Below are 26663 nucleotides of genomic sequence, written 5' to 3' on the forward strand. Positions count from 1 at the left end.
AGACACACCAAACAACAACGATCGCTCTGATTCGCCATCAGTGAGTTGAGCCACAGACACAGTTTTGGATATGAAAGTATCAGAAAGTGTTTTCAGTCTTTTATTGTCAAACCGGTCAAATGAGAGGAAACAAACACGGTGGCACGTAGTGAAGTAAGAACATTAAAATAACTGAACAGATCAACTGTTCACGTGTGAAACTAGTGAGTTTAATCATTTAAACTGTGTCATGTGTAAAAACTTTAGCAGCGTGTTTGTGGTTGTTGAGCTGGACAGGAAGTGATGTCATGGTTTTAGAGTGAAGGTTTCCGGGTCTCTTCGTACACATCGAGCACTGAGGATTAAAAAGTCATCGTCAAAAACAATAAATACAGAGGTACAAAAACGAGTCTTTAGAAGTAAACAAAGATTGTTGTGCGTGGCAGAAAGATGGCACCGATAGTTCCCTCACTGCTCCGCCCGAGACGCTGCAGCCGAGCCCAGTGACCCCCGAGACGCCGGTCTGGACCCGGGTCCGGGCCCCGGCCTGGCCCCGGGGGGCCTGGAGCCGGTCAGCCTCCTGCCCAGACCGAGGCCTTCCTCCCAGGGCTCGGCGGCCTCTCCGCTCGCCCGGCTGACGAACACCACGGGCGGCCGGGCGGAGGCCATCTCGAACCGCAGCTCAGAGGCGCCCTTATTTGGGCGGGAGGGGGCGGCCTTCCTCTTAGTCCTGGGCTGGGGGGAGGGGAGGGGGAACGCCGGGACCCCCCTGTGAGAGGAGGCGTCTCCGGCAGCAGCCGAGGATGAGGAGCCCAGCTTGGCCAACGCCACAGGGATCTCCTCCAGGGACTCTGCAGAGTCCGAGTGGTACTCGGCCGGAGGGGCGGCGGCCTGGACGGGGCCCGGGGGCGGAGCCAGGGGGAGCAGCGACGCCCTCAGAGGGAATGCTGGGAAAGGCAGCCGCTGACCCAGAGACACACTGCTGGACTCTGCTGGAGGACAACAACACACAAACATCAACACACAAACACACACATCAACACACAAACACACACTGCTGGAGGACAACAACACACAAACATCAACACACAAACACACACATCAACACACAAACACACACTGCTGGAGGACAACAACACACAAACATCAACACACAAACACACACATCAACACACAAACACACACTGCTGGAGGACAACAACACACAAACATCAACACACAAACACACACATCAACACACAAACACACACTGCTGGAGGACAACAACACACAAACATCAACACACAAACACACACTGCTGGAGGACAACAACACACAAACATCAACACACAAACACACATATCAACACACAAACACACACTGCTGGAGGACAACAACACACAAACATCAACACACAAACACACACATCAACACACAAACACACACTGCTGGAGGACAACAACACACAAACATCAACACACAAACACACACATCAACACACAAACACACACTGCTGGAGGACAACAACACACAAACATCAACACACAAACACACACATCAACACACAAACACACACTGCTGGAGGACAACAACACACAAACACACACACACACACATCAACACAACAACACACACTGCTGGAGGACAACAACACACAAACACACACTGCTGGAGGACAACAACACACAAACACACACATCAACACACAAACACACACTGCTGGAGGACAACAACACACAAACACACACACACACACACACATCAACACACAAACACACACTGCTGGAGGACAACAACACACAAACACACACACACACACAAACACACACTGCTGGAGGACAACAACACACAAACACACACTGCTGGAGAACAACACACAGGATTGGTTCAACTATCCTGATTACTGAAGTCTGGTTCAACTATCCTGATTACTGAAGTCTGGTTCAACTATCCTGATTACTGAAGTCTGGTTCAATTATCCTGATTACTGAAGTCTGGTTCAATTATCCTGAGTACTGAAGTCTGGTTCAACTATCCTGATTACTGAAGTCTGGTTCAATTATCCTGATTACTGAAGTCTGGTTCAACTATCCTGATTACTGAAGTCTGGTTCAACTATCCTGATTACTGAAGTCTGGTTCAACTATCCTGATTACTGAAGTCTGGTTCAACTATCCTGATTACTGAAGTCTGGTTCAACTATCCTGATTACTGAAGTCTGGTTCAACTATCCTGATTACTGAAGTCTGGTTCAACTATCCTGATTACTGAAGTCTGGTTCAACTATCCTGATTACTGAAGTCTGGTTCAACTATCCTGATTACTGAAGTCTGGTTCAACTATCCTGATTACTGAAGTCTGGTTCAACTATCCTGATTACTGAAGTCTGGTTCAACTATCCTGATTACTGAAGTCTGGTTTAACTATCCTGATTACTGAAGTCTGGTTCAACTATCCTGATTACTGAAGTCTGGTTCAACTATCCTTAGTGATGAAGTCTGGTTCAACTATCCTGATTACTGAAGTCTGGTTCAACTATCCTGATTACTGAAGTCTGGTTCAGCTATCCTGAGTACTGAAGTCTGGCTCAACTATCCTGAGTACTGAAGTCTGGTTCAACTATCCTGATTACTGAAGTCTGGTTCAACTATCCTGAGTACTGAAGTCTGGTTCAACTATCCTGATTACTGAAGTCTGGTTCAACTATCCTGATTACTGAAGTCTGGTTCAACTATCCTGATTACGGAAGTCTGGTTCAACTATCCTGGTTCAACTATCCTGATTACTGAAGTCTGGTTCAACTATCCTGATTACTGAAGTCTGGTTCAACTATCCTGATTACGGAAGTCTGGTTCAACTATCCTGGTTCAACTATCCTGATTACTGAAGTCTGGTTCAACTATCCTGATTACTGAAGTCTGGTTCAACTATACTAGACCAGTACTGAAGTCTGGTTCAACTATCCTGAGTACTGAAGTCTGGTTCAACTATCCTGATTACTGAAGTCTGGTTCAACTATCCTGATTACTGAAGTCTGAATCAACTATCCTGATTACTGAAGTCTGGATCAACTATCCTGATTACTGAAGTCTGGTTCAACTATCCTGATTACGGAAGTCTGGTTCAACTATCCTGGTTCAACTATCCTGATTACTGAAGTCTGGTTCAACTATCCTGATTACTGAAGTCTGGTTCAACTATACTAGACCAGTACTGAAGTCTGGTTCAACTATCCTGAGTACTGAAGTCTGGTTCAACTATCCTGAGTACTGAAGTCTGGTTCAACTATACTAGATCAGTACTGAAGTCTGGTTCAACTATCCTGATTACTGAAGTCTGGTTCAACTATCCTGATTACGGAAGTCTGGTTCAACTATCCTGGTTCAACTATCCTGATTACTGAAGTCTGGTTCAACTATACTAGACCAGTACTGAAGTCTGGTTCAACTATCCTGGTTCAACTATCCTGGTTCAACTATCCTGATTACTGAAGTCTGGTTCAACTATCCTGGTTCAACTATCCTGATTACTGAAGTCTGGTTCAACTATACTAGACCAGTACTGAAGTCTGGTTCAACTATCCTGGTTCAACTATCCTGGTTCAACTATCCTGATTACTGAAGTCTGGTTCAACTATCCTGATTACTGAAGTATGGTTCAACTATCCTGATTACTGAAGTCTGGTTCAACTATACTAGACCAGTACTGAAGTCTGGTTCAACTATCCTGAGTACTGAAGTCTGGTTCAACTATCCTGATTACTGAAGTCTGGTTCAACTATACTAGACCAGTACTGAAGTCTGGTTCAACTATCCTGAGTACTGAAGTCTGGTTCAACTATCCTGATTACTGAAGTCTGGTTCAACTATCCTGATTACTGAAGTCTGAATCAACTATCCTGATTACTGAAGTCTGGATCAACTATCCTGATTACTGAAGTCTGGTTCAACTATCCTGAGTACTGAAGTCTGGTTCAACTATCCTGATTACTGAAGTCTGAATCAACTATCCTGATTACTGAAGTCTGGATCAACTATCCTGATTACTGAAGTCAGGTTCAACTATCCTGATTACTGAAGTCAGGTTCAACTATCCTGAGTACTGAAGTCTGGTTCAACTATCCTGATTACTGAAGTCTGGTTCAAGCTATCCTGATTACTGAAGTCAGGTTCAACTATCCTGAGTACTGAAGTCTGGTTCAACTATCCTGATTACTGAAGTCAGGTTCAACTATCCTGATTACTAAAGTCTGGTTCAACTATCCTGATTACTGAAGTCAGGTTCAACTATCCTGATTACTGAAGTCTGGTTCAACTATCCTGATTACTGAAGTCTGGTTCAACTATCCTGATTACTGAAGTCAGGTTCAACTATCCTGAGTACTGAAGTCTGGTTCAACTATCCTGAGTACTGAAGTCTGGTTCAAGCTATCCTGATTACTGAAGTCAGGTTCAACTATCCTGAGTACTGAAGTCTGGTTCAACTATCCTGATTACTGAAGTCAGGTTCAACTATCCTGATTACTAAAGTCTGGTTCAACTATCCTGATTACTAAAGTCTGGTTCAACTATCCTGATTACTGAAGTCAGGTTCAACTATCCTGATTACTGAAGTCTGGTTCAACTATCCTGATTACTGAAGTCAGGTTCAACTATCCTGAGTACTGAAGTCAGGTTCAACTATCCTGATTACTGAAGTCTGGTTCAAGCTATCCTGTGAACTGACATCTGGCTCAAATTAACGAGATGGTTTGAGGGCGGATCAGCCTTGGAGAAACCGGGATGTCAATCATCTTGTTAATTTAAGTCGATCAAATGTCCTATTGATTTGATCGACTTAGTTGAGCCACGTACAATAAATTGGGCCCTGATGTCTGCTGGAGGACAACAACACATCAACACACATGCATAACAAAACACAAACACACAGCCATCAACAACACATCAACACACAAACATCAACAACACACAAACATATCAACACACAAACACTTAGACACATCAACAACACAAACATATCAACACACAAGCACACATCAACAACACGTCAACACACACAAACACTGAGACATACCAACACACACAAATACAAACACTCCTAATAAATAATTATGTTGATGTGTAGCTGTTGTGTAAATGTGTGTAGATAGTTCATCATGTCCCCTGAAGGTGTAGTTGTGTAAATGTGTGTAGATAGTTCATCATGTCATCCTGAAGGTGTAGTTGTGTAAATGTGTGTAGATAGTTCATCATGTCCCCTGAAGGTGTAGTTGTGTAAATGTGTGTAGATAGTTCATCATGTCATCCTGAAGGTGTAGTTGTGTAAATGTGTGTAGATAGTTCATCATGTCATCCTGAAGGTGTAGTTGTGTAAATGTGTGTAGATAGTTCATCATGTCCCCTGAAGGTGTAGTTGTGTAAATGTGTGTAGATAGTTCATCATGTCATCCTGAAGGTGTAGTTGTGTAAATGTGTGTAGATAGTTCATCATGTCATCCTGAAGGTGTAGTTGTGTAAATGTGTGTAGATAGTTCATCATGTCCCCTGAAGGTGTGGTTGTGTAAATGTGTGTAGATAGTTCATCATGTCCCCTGAAGGTGTAGTTGTGTAAATGTGTGTAGATAGTTCATCATGTCCCCTGAAGGTGTAGTTGTGTAAATGTGTGTAGATAGTTCATCATGTCCCCTGAAGGTGTAGTTGTGTAAATGTGTGTAGATAGTTCATCATGTCCCCTGAAGGTGTAGTTGTGTAAATGTGTGTAGATAGTTCATCATGTCCCCTGAAGGTGTAGTTGTGTAAATGTGTGTAGATAGTTCATCATGTCCCCTGAAGGTGTAGTTGTGTAAATGTGTGTAGATAGTTCATCATGTCCCCTGAAGGTGTAGTTGTGTAAATGTGTGTAGATAGTTCATCATGTCATCCTGAAGGTGTAGTTGTGTAAATGTGTGTAGATAGTTCATCATGTCATCCTGAAGGTGTAGTTGTGTAAATGTGTGTAGATAGTTCATCATGTCCCCTGAAGGTGTAGTTGTGTAAATGTGTGTAGATAGTTCATCATGTCATCCTGAAGGTGTAGTTGTGTAAATGTGTGTAGATAGTTCATCATGTCATCCTGAAGGTGTAGTTGTGTAAATGTGTGTAGATAGTTCATCATGTCATCCTGAAGGTGTAGTTGTGTAAATGTGTGTAGATAGTTCATCATGTCATCCTGAAGGTGTAGTTGTGTAAATGTGTGTAGATAGTTCATCATGTCCCCTGAAGGTGTAGTTGTGTAAATGTGTGTAGATAGTTCATCATGTCCCCTGAAGGTGTGGTTGTGTAAATGTGTGTAGATAGTTCATCATGTCCCCTGAAGGTGTGGTTGTGTAAATGTGTGTAGATAGTTCATCATGTCATCCTGAAGGTGTAGTTGTGTAAATGTGTGTAGATAGTTCATCATGTCATCCTGAAGGTGTGGTTGTGTAAATGTGTGTAGATAGTTCATCATGTCCCCTGAAGGTGTAGTTGTGTAAATGTGTGTAGATAGTTCATCATGTCATCCTGAAGGTGTAGTTGTGTAAATGTGTGTAGATAGTTCATCATGTCATCCTGAAGGTGTAGTTGTGTAAATGTGTGTAGATAGTTCATCATGTCCCCTGAAGGTGTGGTTGTGTAAATGTGTGTAGATAGTTCATCATGTCATCCTGAAGGTGTAGTTGTGTAAATGTGTGTAGATAGTTCATCATGTCCCCTGAAGGTGTAGTTGTGTAAATGTGTGTAGATAGTTCATCATGTCATCCTGAAGGTGTAGTTGTGTAAATGTGTGTAGATAGTTCATCATGTCATCCTGAAGGTGTAGTTGTGTAAATGTGTGTAGATAGTTCATCATGTCATCCTGAAGGTGTAGTTGTGTAAATGTGTGTAGATAGTTCATCATGTCATCCTGAAGGTGTAGTTGTGTAAATGTGTGTAGATAGTTCATCATGTCATCCTGAAGGTGTAGTTGTGTAAATGTGTGTAGATAGTTCATCATGTCCCCTGAAGGTGTAGTTGTGTAAATGTGTGTAGATAGTTCATCATGTCATCCTGAAGGTGTAGTTGTGTAAATGTGTGTAGATAGTTCATCATGTCCCCTGAAGGTGTAGTTGTGTAAATGTGTGTAGATAGTTCATCATGTCCCCTGAAGGTGTGGTTGTGTAAATGTGTGTAGATAGTTCATCATGTCATCCTGAAGGTGTAGTTGTGTAAATGTGTGTAGATAGTTCATCATGTCCCCTGAAGGTGTAGTTGTGTAAATGTGTGTAGATAGTTCATCATGTCATCCTGAAGGTGTAGTTGTGTAAATGTGTGTAGATAGTTCATCATGTCATCCTGAAGGTGTAGTTGTGTAAATGTGTGTAGATAGTTCATCATGTCATCCTGAAGGTGTAGTTGTGTAAATGTGTGTAGATAGTTCATCATGTCCCCTGAAGGTGTGGTTGTGTAAATGTGTGTAGATAGTTCATCATGTCATCCTGAAGGTGTAGTTGTGTAAATGTGTGTAGATAGTTCATCATGTCCCCTGAAGGTGTAGTTGTGTAAATGTGTGTAGATAGTTCATCATGTCATCCTGAAGGTGTAGTTGTGTAAATGTGTGTAGATAGTTCATCATGTCATCCTGAAGGTGTAGTTGTGTAAATGTGTGTAGATAGTTCATCATGTCATCCTGAAGGTGTAGTTGTGTAAATGTGTGTAGATAGTTCATCATGTCCCCTGAAGGTGTAGTTGTGTAAATGTGTGTAGATAGTTCATCATGTCCCCTGAAGGTGTGGTTGTGTAAATGTGTGTAGATAGTTCATCATGTCCCCTGAAGGTGTGGTTGTGTAAATGTGTGTAGATAGTTCATCATGTCCCCTGAAGGTGTAGTTGTGTAAATGTGTGTAGATAGTTCATCATGTCCCCTGAAGGTGTGGTTGTGTAAATGTGTGTATAGGTGGTGTTCCTGTCTCAGGTCACAGGAAGGCATGACATTAGTAACGGTCCTCACAAGGTGAGAAAGACATATCTATGTGTCTGTGTGTACCGGGGAGGAGGGCTGAACCCGGGCAGCGCCCTCTGGTGACCTCTACTGGAACTTTACGGACCTTCTTCCTTTTCTGTGAAAGAACAAAGACACACTCTCAATGGCCAATCAGAAGACGGCGTTTACGTGTGATGTCACACTGATTAACGACACGAGTGATGTCATAAATGAAGAACCAGAAGGAAACAAACACTTCTCTGAAGGGTATGTGTGTGCGTGTGTGTGTGTGATTACCTGTGTGTGTGTGTGATTACATATGTGTGTGTGTGATTACCTGTGTGTGTGTGTGTGTGTGATTACCTGTGTGTGTGTGTGTGATTACCTGTGTGTGTGTGTGTGATTACATATGTGTGTGTGTGTGTGATTACCTGTGTGTTTGCGTCCGTGTGATTAAAAGTGTGTGTGTGTGTGATTACATATATGTGTGTGTGTGTGTGATTACCTGTGTGTGTGTGTGTGTGTGTGTGTGTGTGTGTGTGTGATTACCTGTGTGTGTGTGTGTGTGTGATTACCTGTGTGTGTGTGTGTGTGTGTGTGTGTGTGATTACCTGTGTGTGTGTGTGTGTGTGTGTGTGTGTGTGTGTGTGTGTGTGTGTGTGTGTGTGTGATTACCTGTGTGCGTCGGTGTGTGTGTTCTGTTGCTTTCAGCTCAGTAGACGTTGTGGGCGGAGCTTCTTCCTCCATAACAGGACTGGACACGGTCCTCACTCTGCCGTTAGACAGGAACCTGACACACACACACACACACACACAAACTTTGTTTGGTTCCTGGAAATCACGGCCAAATACGCACGTTATTTCCTGCACAGAGAACCGTCTCCATGGAAACGTGACGGCTCTGTCGGCCTCAGCCAATGGCAGCAAGGCTCTCTGGACCGGAGCACCAGAACCAGGACTTACTCTGCCCCCCCCGACACAGACACAGTGGTGGGCTCCTCCACCGCCAGCTGAGGGTTGGTGTAGCCCAGAGGCCCCGCGTAGTTCCCGTCCTAAAGGGGGGCAGAAGAAGCACAGGTCTAGTAGTTAAAGGGGACTCAGGTTACTGATGAAGCTCTGAACCTGTTCCTGGTCCAACAAGGGCTAAAGCAGACTGTACCAACTGGACTCTGTAGTCTGCAACGTTACACAGTTACTATTCATAGCAGGGTCTCTGGAAAAACCCGGGTCTTGTGATTCTAGTGCGACAAACCATTTAAAGATAGGATCACAACAGCAGCTACAGTCAACTGAACAACAACAAACAAACAAACAAAACCTGGGCAACTCACCGATGAAGCCTCATCGTGATCCATAAATCTACAACATTCCAACAAAAACGGTCTCGTTACGTTGGCAGAGGTCCAGACGATCCAATCCAGTAAAAGATTTAGTCAAAACAAATGATTACATCCATAAATATCCCCGGACCTCGGTTGCATCGCTCAAATGAGCCGGTAGATACGACTCAATACTGATTACTGATCATAACTCTCGTTCTCGTGGGAACACTTGACCCAATAGGGCATGTCCTCTTCACAGGCTGCAATAGCCAATGAGAGGCTAAGGGTCTCCAAATGGCCTGTTGGGAAACACCTACACATACCCTTAGAATAACATGTGTAATTTTCTGTAGTATGTATCTACTTTTTACTTTACTTTTACTCCTTCTACTTCAATGTGTTCAAACTTCTTTGACTCAATGTCAGCAGCACTTAATTTGCTTCAGAGTGTTACCTTTCAAAAGAGACCAGAACCAGAGGGTTCAAGAACAGCTTCAGGGTGTTACCTTTCAGACCAGAACCAGAGGGTTCAAGAACAGCTTCAGAGTGTTACCTTTCAAAAGGGACCAGAACCAGAGGGTTCAAGAACAGCTTCCTGGTGTTACCTTTCAAAAGAGACCAGAACCAGAGGGTTCAAGAACAGCTTCCTGGTGTTACCTTTCAAAAGAGACCAGAACCAGAGGGTTCAAGAACAGCTTCAGGGTGTTACCTTTCAAAAGAGACCAGAACCAGAGGGTTCAAGAACAGCTTCAGGGTGTTACCTTTCAAAAGAGACCAGAACCAGAGGGTTCAAGAACAGCTTCCTGGTGTTACCTTTCAAAAGAGACCAGAACCAGAGGGTTCAAGAACAGCTTCAGGGTGTTACCTTTCAAAAGAGACCAGAACCAGAGGGTTCAAGAACAGCTTCAGAGTGTTACCTTTCAAAAGAGACCAGAACCAGAGAGTTCAAGAACAGCTTCCTGGTGTTACCTTTCAAAAGAGACCAGAACCAGAGGGTTCAAGAACAGCTTCCTGGTGTTACCTTTCAAAAGAGACCAGAACCAGAGGGTTCAAGAACAGCTTCAGGGTGTTACCTTTCAAAAGAGACCAGAACCAGAGGGTTCAAGAACAGCTTCAGGGTGTTACCTTTCAAACGAGACCAGAACCAGAGGGTTCAAGAACAGCTTCAGGGTGTTACCTTTCAAAAGAGACCAGAACCAGAGGGTCCAAGAACAGCTTCAGAGTGTTACCTTTCAAAAGAGACCAGAACCAGAGGGTCCAAGAACAGCTTCAGAGTGTTACCTTTCAAAAGAGACCAGAACCATAGGGTTCAAGAACAGCTTCAGGGTGTTACCTTTCAAAAGAGACCAGAACCAGAGGGTTCAAGAACAGCTTCAGGGTGTTACCTTTCAAAAGAGACCAGAACCAGAGGGTTCAAGAACAGCTTCAGGGTGTTACCTTTCAAAAGAGACCAGAACCAGAGAGTTCAAGAACAGCTTCAGGGTGTTACCTTTCAAAAGAGACCAGAACCAGAGGGTTCAAGAACAGCTTCAGGGTGTTACCTTTCAAAAGAGACCAGAACCAAAGGGTTCAAGAACAGCTTCAGGGTGTTACCTTTCAAAAGAGACCAGAACCAGAGGGTTCAAGAACAGCTTCAGAGTGTTACCTTTCAAAAGAGACCAGAACCAAAGGGTTCAAGAACAGCTTCAGGGTGTTACCTTTCAAAAGAGACCAGAACCAGAGGGTCCAAGAACAGCTTCAGAGTGTTACCTTTCAAAAGAGACCAGAACCAGAGGGTCCAAGAACAGCTTCAGGGTGTTACCTTTCAAAAGAGACCAGAACCAGAGGGTTCAAGAACAGCTTCAGGGTGTTACCTTTCAAACGAGACCAGAACCAGAGGGTTCAAGAACAGCTTCAGGGTGTTACCTTTCAAAAGAGACCAGAACCAGAGGGTCCAAGAACAGCTTCAGAGTGTTACCTTTCAAAAGAGACCAGAACCAGAGGGTCCAAGAACAGCTTCAGAGTGTTACCTTTCAAAAGAGACCAGAACCATAGGGTTCAAGAACAGCTTCAGGGTGTTACCTTTCAAAAGAGACCAGAACCAGAGGGTTCAAGAACAGCTTCAGGGTGTTACCTTTCAAAAGAGACCAGAACCATAGGGTTCAAGAACAGCTTCAGGGTGTTACCTTTCAAAAGAGACCAGAACCAGAGGGTTCAAGAACAGCTTCAGGGGGTTACCTTTCAAAAGAGACCAGAACCAGAGGGTTCAAGAACAGCTTCAGGGGGTTACCTTTCAAAAGAGACCAGAACCAGAGGGTTCAAGAACAGCTTCAGGGGGTTACCTTTCAAAAGAGAACAGCTTCCATTGATTTTGGGTTTTAAAGGCGTTTTAGGCTCCTTTTAGAGGAACTACAAGAGCAAGAGTGATTCAATGGAGAGCAGAATGTTCTGCCTCATATTCAACACTAAAGAGAGATTCAACCCACTGAAGTGTTAATATTAGATAGTTTGTATTTCATATAAATTAACAGGGATGAGTAAATTTACATGAATATAAAATAGAGATGATGCAGTGTAACCAACATGGCCGCCAGCGGAGCCCCAGTTACCTGGATGAGGAGGGCCGACGGTGGAGCCGTCGGCTCCTTCAAGGGTCCTGGTCCTGGTTTTCTGGAGTCTCTGCCGTCCTGGCGGTGACGCTGACGCACAATGTACTCAAAGGTGCTGAGTCTGTTCCACACTGTAAAGCACACACACACACAGTGAGGACACCAGCTCTCTTCCTGGACACACACACACTCAGGTGCGTTGCTCTTACTCAGGTAGAGGTGGAAGCACAGCAGGTGGCAGAGCAGCACCGAGGACAGCAGACCCAGAGCGATGGTGACGGCAGCCAGACCGGGAATTACTGCTGCTGAAGACGGTACGGGGGCCACGGGCAGGAAGACGAACCACAGCGCGGTCTCATTCCTCACTGGGGGGGAGAGATTTAGATTGTTTTTTAAACTTTCTTCAAATTTCTTAAAATAAAGTGCTAATGCATTAAAATCACAGGTTGCTTTGTTTTGTTCTTTAAAAAAAAAATTCACATCATTTATCTGATAAAAAACTGCGCAACCACCAACTCCTCTTCAACGACAGAACAAACAATAATATTAAAACACCAACGTTGTTTTAAATTGTCCAAGTCTCCAATGTGCTTATGAAAGCTGAACTCCTGATGTTACAAAGCCACACTGCCCTGTTCTCCTGCCCCTCTCTGTTCTCCTGCCCCTCCCTGTTCTCCTGCCCCTCCCTGTTCTCCTGCCCTCCCTGTTGTCCTGCCCCTCCCTGTTGTCCTGCCCTCCCTGTTGTCCTGCCCTCCCTGTTCTCCTGTCCTCCCTGTTCTCCTGCCCCTCCCTGTTCTCCTGCCCTCCCTGTTGTCCTGCCCCTCCCTGTTCTCCTGCCCTCCCTGTTGTCCTGACCCTCCCTGTTCTCCTGCCCTCCCTGTTCTCCTGCCCCTCCCTGTTCTCCTGCCCTCCCTGTTCTCCTGCCCTCCCTGTTCTCCTGCCCTCCCTGTTGTCCTGCCCTCCCTGTTCTCCTGCCCTCCCTGTTCTCCTGCCCCTCCCTGTTCTCCTGCCCTCCCTGTTCTCATGCCCCTCCCTGTTCTCCTGCCCTCCCTGTTCTCCTGTCCTCCCTGTTCTCCTGCCCCCCCTGTTCTCCTGCCCCTCCCTGTTGTCCTGCCCTCCCTGTTGTCCTGCCCTCCCTGTTGTCCTGTCCTCCCTGTTCTCCTGCCCTCCCTGTTCTCATGCCCCTCCCTGTTCTCCTGCCCTCCCTGTTCTCCTGCCCCTCCCTGTTGTCCTGCCCCTCCCTGTTGTCCTGCCCTCCCTGTTCTCCTGCCCCTCCCTGTTCTCCTGCCCTCCCTGTTCTCATGCCCCTCCCTGTTCTCCTGCCCCTCCCTGTTGTCCTGCCCCTCCCTGTTGTCCTGCCCTCCCTGTTCTCCTGCCCTCCCTGTTCTCCTGCCCTCCCTGTTCTCCTGTCCTCCCTGTTCTCCTGCCCCCCCTGTTCTCCTGCCCCTCCCTGTTCTCCTGCCCCTCCCTGTTGTCCTGCCCCTCCCTGTTGTCCTGCCCTCCCTGTTCTCCTGCCCCTCCCTGTTCTCCTGCCTCTCCCTGTTGTCCTGCCCTCCCTGTTCTCCTGCCCTCCCTGTTGTCCTGCCCCTCCCTGTTCTCCTGCCTCTCCCTGTTCTCCTGCCCTCCCTGTTCTCCTGCCCTCCCTGTTCTCCTGCCCTCCCTGTTCTCCTGCCCTCCCTGTTCTCATGCCCCTCCCTGTTCTCCTGCCTCTCCCTGTTGTCCTGCCCTCCCTGTTCTCCTGTCCTCCCTGTTGTCCTGCCCTCCCTGTTCTCCTGCCCTCCCTGTTCTCCTGCCCCTCCCTGTTCTCCTGCCCTCCCTGTTCTCCTGCCCCTCCCTGTTCTCCTGCCTCTCCCTGTTGTCCTGCCCTCCCTGTTCTCCTGCCCTCCCTGTTCTCCTGCCTCTCCCTGTTGTCCTGCCCTCCCTGTTCTCCTGCCCCTCCCTGTTCTCCTGCCTCTCCCTGTTGTCCTGCCCCTCCCTGTTCTCCTGCCCTCCCTGTTGTCCTGCCCCTCCCTGTTCTCCTGCCTCTCCCTGTTCTCCTGCCCTCCCTGTTCTCCTGCCCTCCCTGTTCTCCTGCCCTCCCTGTTCTCCTGCCCTCCCTGTTCTCATGCCCCTCCCTGTTCTCCTGCCTCTCCCTGTTGTCCTGCCCTCCCTGTTCTCCTGTCCTCCCTGTTGTCCTGCCCTCCCTGTTCTCCTGCCCTCCCTGTTCTCCTGCCCCTCCCTGTTCTCCTGCCCTCCCTGTTCTCCTGCCCCTCCCTGTTCTCCTGCCTCTCCCTGTTGTCCTGCCCTCCCTGTTCTCCTGCCCTCCCTGTTCTCCTGCCTCTCCCTGTTGTCCTGCCCTCCCTGTTCTCCTGCCTCTCCCTGTTGTCCTGCCCTCCCTGTTCTCATGCCCCTCCCTGTTCTCCTGTCCCTCCCTGTTCTCCTGCCCTCCCTGTTCTCCTGCCCCTCCCTGTTCTCCTGCCTCTCCCTGTTGTCCTGCCCTCCCTGTTCTCCTGCCCTCCCTGTTCTCCTGCCTCTCCCTGTTCTCCTGCCTCTCCCTGTTGTCCTGCCCCTCCCTGTTCTCCTGCCTCTCCCTGTTGTCCTGCCCTCCCTGTTCTCCTGCCCTCCCTGTTCTCCTGCCTCTCCCTGTTCTCCTGCCTCTCCCTGTTGTCCTGCCCTCCCTGTTCTCCTGCCTCTCCCTGTTGTCCTGCCCTCCCTGTTCTCCTGCCCCTCCCTGTTCTCCTGCCCTCCCTGTTCTCCTGCCTCTCCCTGTTGTCCTGCCCTCCCTGTTCTCCTGCCTCTCCCTGTTGTCCTGCCCTCCCTGTTCTCATGCCCCTCCCTGTTCTCCTGCCCCTCCCTGTTCTCCTGCCCCTCCCTGTTCTCCACTCATTTCTTCCTGCTTAGATAAATGGCCATTTTCCCCCAGAAAGGTAGTTGAGGAGCTGCCACTTTTATGCCTTTTTGCAGGCAGCTCCCATGATAAAAACCAGAGTAAAACATGGTATATAGTCTCCTGAAGGTCATAGAAGGGGCACCGGCTCAGGACAGAGGGATTAAGAACAGAGATGAAAGCATTGCAGGTGAAAATCCTCCACTGAAGGTCGGCCGTCCGTTTCTTGAGGGGAGGTTCATATAAAATCCTCCACTGTGGGCCAGGTCCGCCTTGTCCGCCTTGCACAGTCCGGACCTGTTTGTGCTCTTGACACAGTTAAAATACAGTCTTCTTGTCTGCCTTGTGTAACGTTGATGCTTCTGGGCGTGTCGTAGCAAGCAGGGGGCCGGTGAGTTCCCCTAGACCCGGGCTCAGGGAGATCTCGGGGAAAGGGTCTGCAGCTCGACTTCTCCTCTTCCTCCACCTGCTGGACCACCTCTGTCCCCTCTTCTTCCTCCACCTGCTGGACCACCTCTGTCCACTCATCTTCCTCCACCTGCTGGACCACCTCTGTCCTCTCTTCTTCCTCCACCTGCTGGACCACATCTGTCCTCTCTTCTTCCTCCACCTGCTGGACCACCTCTGTCCACTCTTCTTCCTCCACCTGCTGAACCACCTCTGTCCACTCATCTTCCTCCACCTGCTGGACCACCTCTGTCCCCTCTTCCTCCACCTGCTGGACCACATCTGTCCTCTCTTCTTCCTCCACCTGCTGGACCACATCTGTCCTCTCTTCTTCCTCCACCTGCTGGACCACCTCTGTCCACTCATCTTCCTCCACCTGCTGGACCACCTCTGTCCCCTCTTCCTCCACCTGCTGGACCACATCTGTCCTCTCTTCTTCCTCCACCTGCTGGACCACCTCTGTCCCCTCTTCCTCCACCTGCTGGACCACCTCTGTCCACTCATCTTCCTCCACCTGCTGGACCACCTCTGTCCCCTCTTCCTCCACCTGCTGGACCACATCTGTCCTCTCTTCTTCCTCCACCTGCTGGACCACCTCTGTCCCCTCTTCCTCCACCTGCTGGACCACCTCTGTCCTCTCATCTTCCTCCACCTGCTGGACCACCTCTGTCCCCTCTTCCTCCACCTGCTGGACCACCTCTGTCCCCTCTTCTTCCTCCACCTGCTGGACCACCTCTGTCCCCTCATCTTCCTCCACCTCCTGGACTACCTCTGTCCCCTCTTCTTCCTCCACCTCCTGGACCACCTCTGTCCCCTCTTCTTCCTCCACCTGCTGGACCACCTCTGTCCACTCTTCTTCCTCCACCTGCTGGACCACCTCTGTCCCCTCTTCTTCCTCCACCTGCTGGACCACCTCTGTCCCCTCTTCTTCCTCCACCTGCTGGACCACATCTGTCCTCTCATCTTCCTCCACCTGCTGGACCACCTCTGTCCCCTCTTCTTCCTCCACCTCCTGGACCACCTCTGTCCCCTCTTCTTCCTCCACCTGCTGGACCACCTCTGTCCACTCTTCTTCCTCCACCTGCTGGACCACCTCTGTCCCCTCTTCTTCCTCCACCTCCTGGACCACCTCTGTCCCCTCTTCTTCCTCCACCTCCTGGACCACCTCTGTCCTCTCTTCTTCCTCCACCTGCTGGACCACCTCTGTCCCCTCTTCTTCCTCCACCTGATGGACCACCTCTGTCCACTCTTCTTCCTCCACCTGCTGGACCACCTCTGTCCTCTCTTCCTCCACCTGCTGGACCACCTCTGTCCCCTCTTCTTCCTCCACCTGCTGGACCACCTCTGTCCTCTCTTCTTCCTCCACCTGCTGGACCACCTCTGTCCCCTCTTCCTCCACCTGCTGGAACACCTCTGTCCCCTCTTCCTCCACCTGCTGGACCACCTCTGTCCCCTCTTCCTCCACCTGCTGGACCACCTCTGTCCACTCATCTTCCTCCACCTGCTGGACCACCTCTGTCCACTCATCTTCCTCCACCTGCTGCACCACCTCTGTCCCCTCTTCTTCCTCCACCTGCTGGACCACCTCTGTCCTCTCTTCTTCCTCCACCTGCTGGACCACCTCTGTCCCCTCTTCTTCCTCCACCTGCTGGACCACCTCTGTCCTCTCTTCTTCCTCCACCTGCTGGACCACCTCTGTCCCCTCTTCTTCCTCCACCTGCTGGACCACCTCTGTCCTCTCTTCTTCCTCCACCTGCTGGACCACCTCTGTCCCCTCTTCTTCCTCCACCTGCTGGACCACCTCTGTCCACTCTTCTTCCTCCACCTGCTGGACCACCTCTGTCCTCTCTTCCTCCACCTGCTGGACCACCTCTGTCCCCTCTTCTTCCTCCACCTGCTGGACCACCTCTGTCCTCTCTTCTTCCTCCACCTGCTGGACCACCTCTGTCCCCTCTTCCTCCACCTGCTGGAACACCTCTGTCCCCTCTTCCTCCACCTGCTGGACCACCTCTGTCCCCTCTTCCTCCACCTGCTGGAACACCTCTGTCCCCTCTTCCTCCACCTGCTGGACCACCTCTGTCCACTCATCTTCCTCCACCTGCTGGACCACCTCTGTCCCCTCTTCCTCCACCTGCTGGACCACCTCTGTCCACTCATCTTCCTCCACCTGCTGCACCACCTCTGTCCCCTCTTCTTCCTCCACCTGCTGGACCACCTCTGTCCTCTCTTCTTCCTCCACCTGCTGGACCACCTCTGTCCCCTCTTCTTCCTCCACCTGCTGGACCACCTCTGTCCTCTCTTCTTCCTCCACCTGCTGGACCACCTCTGTCCTCTCTTCTTCCTCCACCTGCTGGACCACCTCTGTCCCCTCTTCCTCCACCTGCTGGACCACCTCTGTCCTCTCTTCTTCCTCCACCTGCTGGACCACCTCTGTCCCCTCTTCCTCCACCTGCTGGACCACCTCTGTCCACTCATCTTCCTCCACCTGCTGAACCACCTCTGTCCACTCATCTTCCTCCACCTGAACCACCTCTGTCCACTCATCTTCCTCCACCTGCTGGACCACCTCTGTCCACTCATCTTCCTCCACCTCCTGGACCACCTCTGTCCCCTCTTCCTCCACCTGCTGGACCACCTCTGTCCACTTATCTTCCTCCACCTGCTGAACCACCTCTGTCCCCTCATCTTCCTCCACCTGAACCACCTCTGTCCCCTCATCTTCCTCCACCTGAACCACCTCTGTCCCCTCTTCCTCCACCTGCTGGACCACCTCTGTCCTCTCTTCTTCCTCCACCTGCTGGACCACCTCTGTCCACTCATCTTCCTCCACCTGCTGGACCACCTCACTCATCTTCCTCCACCTGCTGGACCACCTCTGTCCCCTCTTCCTCCACCTGCTGGACCACCTCTGTCCTCTCTTCTTCCTCCTCTTGGACCACCTCTGTCCCCTCTTCTTCCTCCTCCTGGACCACCTCTGTCCTCTCTTCTTCCTCCACCTGCTGGACCACCTCTGTCCCCTCTTCTTCCTCCTCCTGGACCACCTCTGTCCACTCTTCTTCCTCCTCCTGGACCACCTCTGTCCTCTCTTCTTCCTCCACCTGCTGCACCACCTCTGTCCCCTCTTCCTCCACCTGCTGGACCACCTCTGTCCCCTCTTCCTCCACCTGCTGGACCACCTCTGTCCACTCATCTTCCTCCACCTGCTGGACCACCTCTGTCCACTCATCTTCCTCCACCTGCTGGACCACCTCTGTCCCCTCTTCCTCCACCTGCTGGACCACCTCTGTCCTCTCTTCTTCCTCCACCTGCTGGACCACCTCTGTCCTCTCTTCTTCCTCCACCTGCTGGACCACCTCTGTCCACTCATCTTCCTCCACCTGCTGGACCACCTCTGTCCTCTCTTCTTCATCCACCTCCTGGACCACCTCTGTCCCCTCTTCTTCATCCACCTCCTGGACCACCTCTGTCCTCTCTTCTTCATCCACCTGCTGGACCACCTCTGTCCTCTCTTCTTCCTCCACCTGCTGGACCACCTCTGTCCCCTCTTCATCCTCCTCCTGGACCACCTCTGTCCTCTCTTCTTCCTCCTCCTGGACCACCTCTGTCCTCTCTTCTTCCTCCACCTGCTGGACCACCTCTGTCCCCTCTTCTTCATCCACCTGCTGGACCACCTCTGTCCTCTCTTCTTCCTCCACCTGCTGGACCACCTCTGTCCCCTCTTCTTCATCCACCTCCTGGACCACCTCTGTCCTCTCTTCTTCATCCACCTGCTGGACCACCTCTGTCCCCTCTTCTTCATCCACCTCCTGGACCACCTCTGTCCTCTCTTCTTCATCCACCTGCTGGACCACCTCTGTCCCCTCTTCTTCATCCACCTCCTGGACCACCTCTGTCCTCTCTTCTTCCACCTGCTGGACCACCTCTGTCCCCTCTTCCTCCACCTGCTGGACCACCTCTGTCCCCTTTTCTTCCTCCTCCTCCTGGACCACCTCTGTCCTCTCTTCTTCCTCCACCTGCTGGACCACCTCTGTCCTCTCTTCTTCCTCCACCTGCTGGACCACCTCTGTCCCCTCTTCTTCCTCCTCCTGGACCACCTCTGTCCTCTCTTCTTCCTCCTCCTGGACCACCTCTGTCCTCTCTTCTTCCTCCACCTGCTGGACCACCTCTGTCCCCTCTTCTTCCTCCACCTGCTGGACCACCTCTGTCCTCTCTTCTTCCTCCACCTGCTGGACCACCTCTGTCCTCTCTTCTTCCTCCACCTGCTGGACCACCTCTGTCCCCTCTTCTTCCTCCACCTGCTGGACCACCTCTGTCCACTCATCTTCCTCCACCTGCTGGACCACCTCACTCATCTTCCTCCACCTGCTGGACCACCTCTGTCCCCTCTTCCTCCACCTGCTGGACCACCTCTGTCCTCTCTTCTTCCTCCACCTGCTGGACCACCTCTGTCCCCTCTTCTTCCTCCTCCTGGACCACCTCTGTCCTCTCTTCTTCCTCCTCCTGGACCACCTCTGTCCTCTCTTCTTCCTCCACCTGCTGGACCACCTCTGTCCTCTCTTCTTCCTCCTCCTGGACCACCTCTGTCCTCTCTTCTTCCTCCACCTGCTGGACCACCTCTGTCCCCTCTTCTTCCTCCACCTGCTGGACCACCTCTGTCCTCTCTTCTTCCTCCACCTGCTGGACCACCTCTGTCCTCTCTTCTTCCTCCACCTGCTGGACCACCTCTGTCCTCTCTTCTTCCTCCACCTGCTGGACCACCTCTGTCCTCTCTTCTTCCTCCACCTGCTGGACCACCTCTGTCCCCTCTTCTTCCTCCTCCTGGACCACCTCTGTCCTCTCTTCTTCCTCCACCTGCTGGAGCACCTCTGTCCCCTCTTCTTCCTCCACCTCCTGGACCACCTCTGTCCTCTCTTCTTCCTCCACCTGCTGGACCACCTCTGTCCCCTCTTCTTCCTCCACCTGCTGGACCACCTCTGTCCCCTCTTCTTCCTCCACCTGCTGGACCACCTCTGTCCCCTCTTCTTCCTCCTCCTGGAGCACCTCTGTCCCCTCATCTTCTTCCTCCTCCTGGACCACCTCTGTCCCCTCTTCCTCCACCTGCTGGACCACCTCTGTCCCCTCTTCCTCCACCTGCTGGACCACCTCTGTCCACTCATCTTCCTCCACCTGCTGGACCACCTCTGTCCCCTCTTCTTCCTCCACCTGCTGGACCACCTCTGTCCCCTCTTCTTCCTCCACCTGCTGGACCACCTCTGTCCCCTCTTCTTCCTCCACCTGCTGGACCACCTCTGTCCCCTCTGTGCTCATCTGCTGCACCCGACTTACCTCGTGTTGTTGCTTCTGGCCGCCCTGCTCGTCCCCTCTGTCCTCCTCAGTCTTTCTGGCTCTTGACTTCTTTTGAGGACAGGCTTTGCTCTAGTGTCCCCACTGCAGTCCTCCACCGAGTACCCACCACCCATCCCACTGCCAGACTGCAGTCCTCCACCGAGTACCCACCACCCATCCCACTGCCAGACTGCAGTCCTCCACGATCGAAATCACAAAAATAACGCTCTCAGCTCACAACCTCCATGCTCACGCTCAGAGACACAGAGAGACGACACACTAACACACACAGAGAAATAATAATCATAAATATTGTAAGTTGATTGGGATGAATTTTCATTATCATAATGAAAAATAGAGCCTGGTTTATAAAATGCAGGAATTATGATGTAAGAATGAATTCACACAATGTTGCTATTGCTAAATATTAATAATTATTGTTGTTGTTTATTATCTATGCAGAGGAACTTAAAAACATAGCAACTAGGTGTAAAGAAAGTGATCTTGAGTTTAAAGCATATTTTGAGGATTATCTGGAAAATATTGTGATCCAATGAACCAGATTGCCTCATGCTGGGTCAGAGGTCAGGGGTTAGAGGTCAGGTCTTACCCAGGAAGTGTTTGTCAGAGCGGAGTTTGGATGGGTCTAGAAAAAACTCAATGAAGACGTAGGAGGCTACGACCAGAATCAGAGAGACCCCCAACAGCGCCGAGACCACACTGTGGAGGAACAACCTGAGGAGACAGAACACACAGTACTGCTGAGTACACACTGTCCTGCTGAGTACACGCTGTGCTGCTGAGTACACACTGTCCTGCTGAGTACACACTGTCCTGCTGAGTACACACTGTCCTGCTGAGTACACAGTGTGGAGGAACAACCTGAGGAGACAGAACACACAGTACTGCTAAGTACACACTGTCCTGCTAAGTACACACTGTCCTGCTAAGTACACACTGTCCTGCTGAGTACACACTGTGCTGCTAAGTACACACTGTCCTGCTGAGTACACACTGTCCTGCTAAGTACACACTGTCCTGCTAAATACACACTGTGCTGCTAAGTACACACTGTCCTGCTGAGTACACACTGTGCTGCTAAGTACACACTGTCCTGCTGAGTACACACTGTCCTGCTAAGTACACACTGTCCTGCTAAATACACACTGTCCTGCTAAGTACACACTGTCCTGCTGAGTACACACTGTCCTGCTGAGTACACACTGTCCTGCTGAGTACACCCTGTGCTGCTAAGTACACACTGTCCTGCTGAGTACACACTGTGCTGCTGAGTACACCCTGTGCTGCTAAGTACACACTGTCCTGCTGAGTACACACTGTGCTGCTAAGTACACACTGTCCTGCTAAGTACACACTGTCCTGCTGAGTACACCCTGTGCTGCTGAGTACACACTGTCCTGCTGAGTACACACTGTGCTGCTAAGTACACACTGTCCTGCTAAGTACACACTGTCCTGCTGAGTACACACTGTGCTGCTGAGTACACACTGTCCTGCTGAGTACACACTGTCCTGCTGAGTACACACTGTCCTGCTGAGTACACACTGTGCTGCTAAGTACACACTGTCCTGCTAAGTACACACTGTGCTGCTAAGTACACACTGTGCTGCTAAGTACACACTGTCCTGCTAAGTACACACTGTGCTGCTAAGTACACACTGTGCTGCTAAGTACACACTGTGCTGCTAAGTACACACTGTGCTGCTAAGTACACACTGTCCTGCTAAGTACACACTGTGCTGCTAAGTACACACTGTGCTGCTAAGTACACACTGTCCTGCTAAGTACACACTGTGCTGCTAAGTACACACTGTGCTGCTAAGTACACACTGTCCTGCTAAGTACACACTGTGCTGCTAAGTACACACTGTGCTGCTAAGTACACACTGTGCTGCTAAGTACACACTGTGCTGCTGAGTACACACTGTCCTGCTAAGTACACACTGTGCTGCTAAGTACACACTGTGCTGCTAAGTACACACTGTGCTGCTAAGTACACAGTGTGGAGGATCAACCTGAGGTGACACAGAATTTGTATGTCTTCTGATGTTAATGATTTTGAGAGTTTGTGCAATTTGGTCATCTTGGAACAGTTTAAGAACACAATCATGTTGCCACATATGTTACTGAGCGTAGAGTTACAACTGCCACCCAGGCTGCGGGTTTGGCTGATGAGTATGTGCTGATTCATAAAAGCCGGCTCTGTGATTCTGTGTGGGAGTCTGGCTTGCAGAAGGTTGATGGTGTTAGGTCTTGGCGCTTGGAGGCATTATGCTGGAGACGGAGGGGTGAAACCTTCTGCACTTCTGCCCTGGCTGCAAGTGTTCCTGGTCCTGTTGGGGTGCGAGTGTGGCAAGGTGATCATGCGGAATCTGGCATGGCTGGTGGCCTCAATGAGTCCTATTGGCCTTTTGTCTCGGAAGGGTTCGGAACACAGACTGGTAGTGACGTAAATGTGCCAGTTAAGATTTTGCGGGATACTAATGCTGTCAATCTTATGTCCGGGGCTCCATTTTGCCATTTTCGGATGAGACAGACAGGGGGATATAATTCTGATGCGTGGAATGGGGTTGAGGGTGTTGCCTGTCCCGGTGCATTGACTGAATCTAGACTGTGCCTTGGTGCAGGGCAAAGTGCCTATTGGGGTTATTATAATAAGACAAGTGTTATCATTGGAAGGGACTGACATCATTTTGGGTCATCAACGACTTGGCTCCTCCTCCTCCGTCACGCCTTCTCCCTCAGACTCAGAACAGCCTGACGAAGGGTTGCTCTCTGGTCAGAGACCCTCAAAAGGTTACGAGGGTTGTTTGGCCATTTGCCAGAAGCATGGGCAATTTGAAGAGCCGATGTTCAAATATCCAGGGTTATTTGGTGACGTGCCGTCCCTCACTAACTGGATTGAGCACGACGTTGATGTCGGTGGTTCATCAGCATTTTCATAGGGTTTCTCCTGAGTTTCTCCTGAGTTTCTCCTGAGTTTCTCCTGAGTTTCTCCTGAGTTTCTCCCGGGTGCTGGGGTAAAGTCTGTGGTTGATAATGACATTGCAGTGCTTTCATCATCAAACCGGGCTTCTCCATGTTTATTGGTTCATAAAAGTGACAAGATACCCAGGTTCTGTCAATAAGGTCTGTCAAGGTGTAAGATTTGATGTTGTGTTTGTTTATTGTTGTGGTGATCCTGTAGGACCCGGTCTTATGGGGGAGGTGACGACCCTGCCAGTGGCTGTTGTCTCTGCAGGTGTTGCAGGTGCACGTGGCAGAGGGTCATCAGGAACACATGTGTTAAACAGCACAACTGGAAACACCTGGGCCTTGTGCACTCTCTGGTCTGAGCTGGTCCCCCTCACCGTCCTGAGACACCTGTTTGTCTGTCTTCCAGATTATGGTTTGTCTCTACACAACATCACACACACACACTCATGCACTCAGCTCCACTACTGAAAGTACTGACTCCACACGCCACTGTTAGCCTACATTGTGTTTTATACTCCAGGTCAAACAAAGCCTTTCCCTGACACTCACTTGTAGTTCCTGCTGCCCACACAGTTGTTGAGCCAGCGACAGTGGTGGTCGAAGTTAGAGACACACTTGTTGCAGGCGCTGCAGTGCTTGGACTTGGGACCTCTGAAACACAGCAGATACACTGGATCAATAGTAGGAGTAAACATGTAAACACACACAGACACACAGGAGTACTCACACGTCCACCTGGCACAGGAAGCAGTGGCAGTTCTCGATGACGTGGGCGTGTTTGGAGCGGTCGAACTCGGGGATCGGACCTTTGTCGCTCTTGTTTCTGACGTTGTGGTCGGCCGGGTCGACGCTCACGGCCATCACGTGCACACACAGGTGACAGGTGAACATGACCCCCGTACACTGAGGCACCCGTCAGGACACAAAACGCTGGGTTCTGATTGGACCGCAGGCCGCTCATGTCATTTAGCTGACGCTTTTATCCAAAGCGACTTACAATAAGTGCATTAAACCATGAGTCCAAACTCAGAACAACAAGAATCAAGAAAGTACAATTTCTTCAATAAAGTTAAACTACAAAGTGTTATCAGTAAGAGACATTTAAGTGCTACTAAAGTTACAGTATATATAATATAATATAATAATACGAATTGTAAATATACGTACAACAACCTCTCCAAATTTATATATTATAAATATTACTCAATACTGAACGATTTGATAGGAAACAGATATTTTTAAAACACACTGCCTCACCTGACAAACATCCGCTTCATCTACAAACAATCAGCTGTTTGAAAGAAATGAAGCTGGGCGGAGACTCTAAAAGCTACAGCCAATCAGCATGATCAATACCTAATCAATACAATTGGTCCATCGGGTGGAAGGATACGATGTAGCCTGCAGGGATCCAGTGAGCCGGCAGCAGGGGGACGAACACGCCGAAGCCGGTGACGGCGAAGTAGACGTAGAGCAGCCAGGCCAGCAGCTGGAAGGGGTGGGGGGGCCAGCTCCACCCATTGGTCCTGGAGCACAGGGGGGCGTCGGCTCGGTGCGGCCCGTCGGCCACTGGCGCCGTGCGGTTCGGGTTCCCGCTGCACGCGTCCATCCTGCACGCACACACAGAACTACACACAGAACATCAACACTGAGTCTACTTCTCTGGAGTCGCTCTCCTCACGTGGATCCTGTTCATCTAATTATTAGTAGTAGTTGCATTGTTATTAGTATGGCCAGTACCATCACTGCTTTTATTATCATAATTATTGGTTCTTCTGTCCATCCTGATAGAGGATCCTCCTTCTTCTCTCTGAGCTTTCTGCCCTTGTTCTCCCCTTAAAGGGTTTTTAGGGAGTTGTTCCTGTTCTGATGGGAGGTCAAAGGTCAGAGGAGGTGGAATGTGTACAGATAAAGCCCTCTGAGGATTAGAGAAGTACTCCCATCACAGTGAAAGTAGAATAATATCTATAACATTACTGCTCTTGTGTGTTAATCACTTCAATATCTGTACATCTTTTATATACTTTATAAACTGCTACTAGTTTACCTATCTGGGGATACATACATTATTTATGATCAGTCAACATTATTAATCTGAATCTGTCAGATAAATAAAGAGGAGTTCAAAGTTCTGAAGTATGAGTACAAGTACTGCAAAATGGGCTTTAAATAAAGTACTTGGTTACTTTCCAACACTGAAACTGTTATTGATTATCAGAAGAGCTGCAGATGAATTTCACGACCATCAGCTGATCGGAGTTCCTCCTCTCACTGAGTGGTATCCAGGTTACAGGGTGCGGCATTTTATCACACATATTGATGTTTATGTATTTGATCAATACATCCGAATAACCGATAAACTGATCCATAACGACATGACCTGCTGAACCGATCAGTGATATCGATCACTAGGAACCCTTCTATCTACTTCAGAACAGCTCGTGTCAATGATTGACAGCACCACAAACGGCTCGGTACTCACCTGTGTACAGGTTTAACGGGCCCCTCCGGGTCCGCTACGGGTTCGCTACGGTCCCTTACGGTCCGTTACGGGCCCTCCGGTCCGCTGCATCCCGTCCCAGAGTCCGGACCAGGCCGTTGATGGAGAGGACCGGGTTACTTCCGGTAATTAGCTCCCTGCTCAGTGACGTCATCTGAGCTAGCACCAAGCTAGCACCGAGCTAACACCGAGCTAACACCGAGCTTCTAAATAAGCGTTTAGTGGCTCACAGTAAGCGTTCCTGGGTCGGACGACGGGCCTCTGAAGTACATGTCTACCACGCAGAAGATCATTGTACACGTTTAGCATTTAAACCTGAGGAAGCTAGCTATTTAGCCTGTTAGCATAGCTGCGGCCGCCTCCCTCTCCCGGCTCATGCGCTGTACACCGTTGCCTCGGTAACGCTCCAAGTCCGTTCCGATTGGTCTTTAGCAGGTCCCGCCCACTGCCCTGCTGCCTATAGAGTGAGGAGCCGCATGCGCTGATCTGGGACCAGCCTTAGCGTGTAGACACTGACAGCTGTGAGGACGCAGTAAGGCCAGCAGGAGGCAGAAGCTGCATAATAATATAATATAATGTATTCATTTATTATAATGTAATGTAATGTAATATAATATGTATTATAATGTAATACATTATAATACATATTATATTATAACATACAATATAATATAATCCATCCA

The 26663-nt window shown here is 49.6% G+C and overlaps 1 protein-coding gene across 2 annotated transcripts; it reads right to left on the reverse strand.

Moving 5' to 3' along the window:
- Window positions 1–86: 86 nt before the first annotated feature.
- On the reverse strand, window positions 87–26364 carry zdhhc1 (zinc finger DHHC-type containing 1). Of its 2 annotated transcripts, none has more exons than XM_034525992.1 (11): window positions 25963–26364; window positions 24874–25108; window positions 24208–24383; window positions 24030–24131; window positions 21094–21218; window positions 12055–12210; window positions 11846–11976; window positions 8899–8987; window positions 8611–8725; window positions 7999–8071; window positions 87–968 (listed from the first exon to the last, which is right to left on the reverse strand). In XM_034525992.1, exons 2-11 carry the CDS (start codon window positions 25087–25089, stop codon window positions 448–450), a joined length of 1704 nt encoding a protein of 567 aa, XP_034381883.1. In that variant the 5' UTR covers window positions 25090–25108; window positions 25963–26364; the 3' UTR covers window positions 87–447. The 2 variants fall into 2 exon arrangements, with proteins under 2 accessions (XP_034381883.1, XP_034381874.1); XM_034525983.1 differs by having other exon boundaries at window positions 87–971.
- Between the last annotated feature and the right edge of the window lie 299 nt (window positions 26365–26663).

The sequence above is a fragment of the Cyclopterus lumpus genome, chromosome 3, assembly GCF_009769545.1.
Source record: "Cyclopterus lumpus isolate fCycLum1 chromosome 3, fCycLum1.pri, whole genome shotgun sequence".
Classification (NCBI taxonomy): Eukaryota; Metazoa; Chordata; class Actinopteri; order Perciformes; family Cyclopteridae; genus Cyclopterus; species Cyclopterus lumpus.

Coding starts and splice junctions, on each gene's coding strand:
- zdhhc1 (XM_034525983.1), bottom strand. CDS start 25,089: ATGGACGCGTGCAGCGGGAACCCGAACCGCACGGCGCCAGTGGCCGAC. Junction 24,132..24,207: donor TTCCTGTGCCAGGTGGACGT/GTGAGTACTCCT, acceptor GCTGTGTTTCAG/AGGTCCCAAGTCCAAGCACT. Junction 972..7,998: donor GGGTTCAGCCCTCCTCCCCG/GTACACACAGAC, acceptor GTTGTCCTCCAG/CAGAGTCCAGCAGTGTGTCT.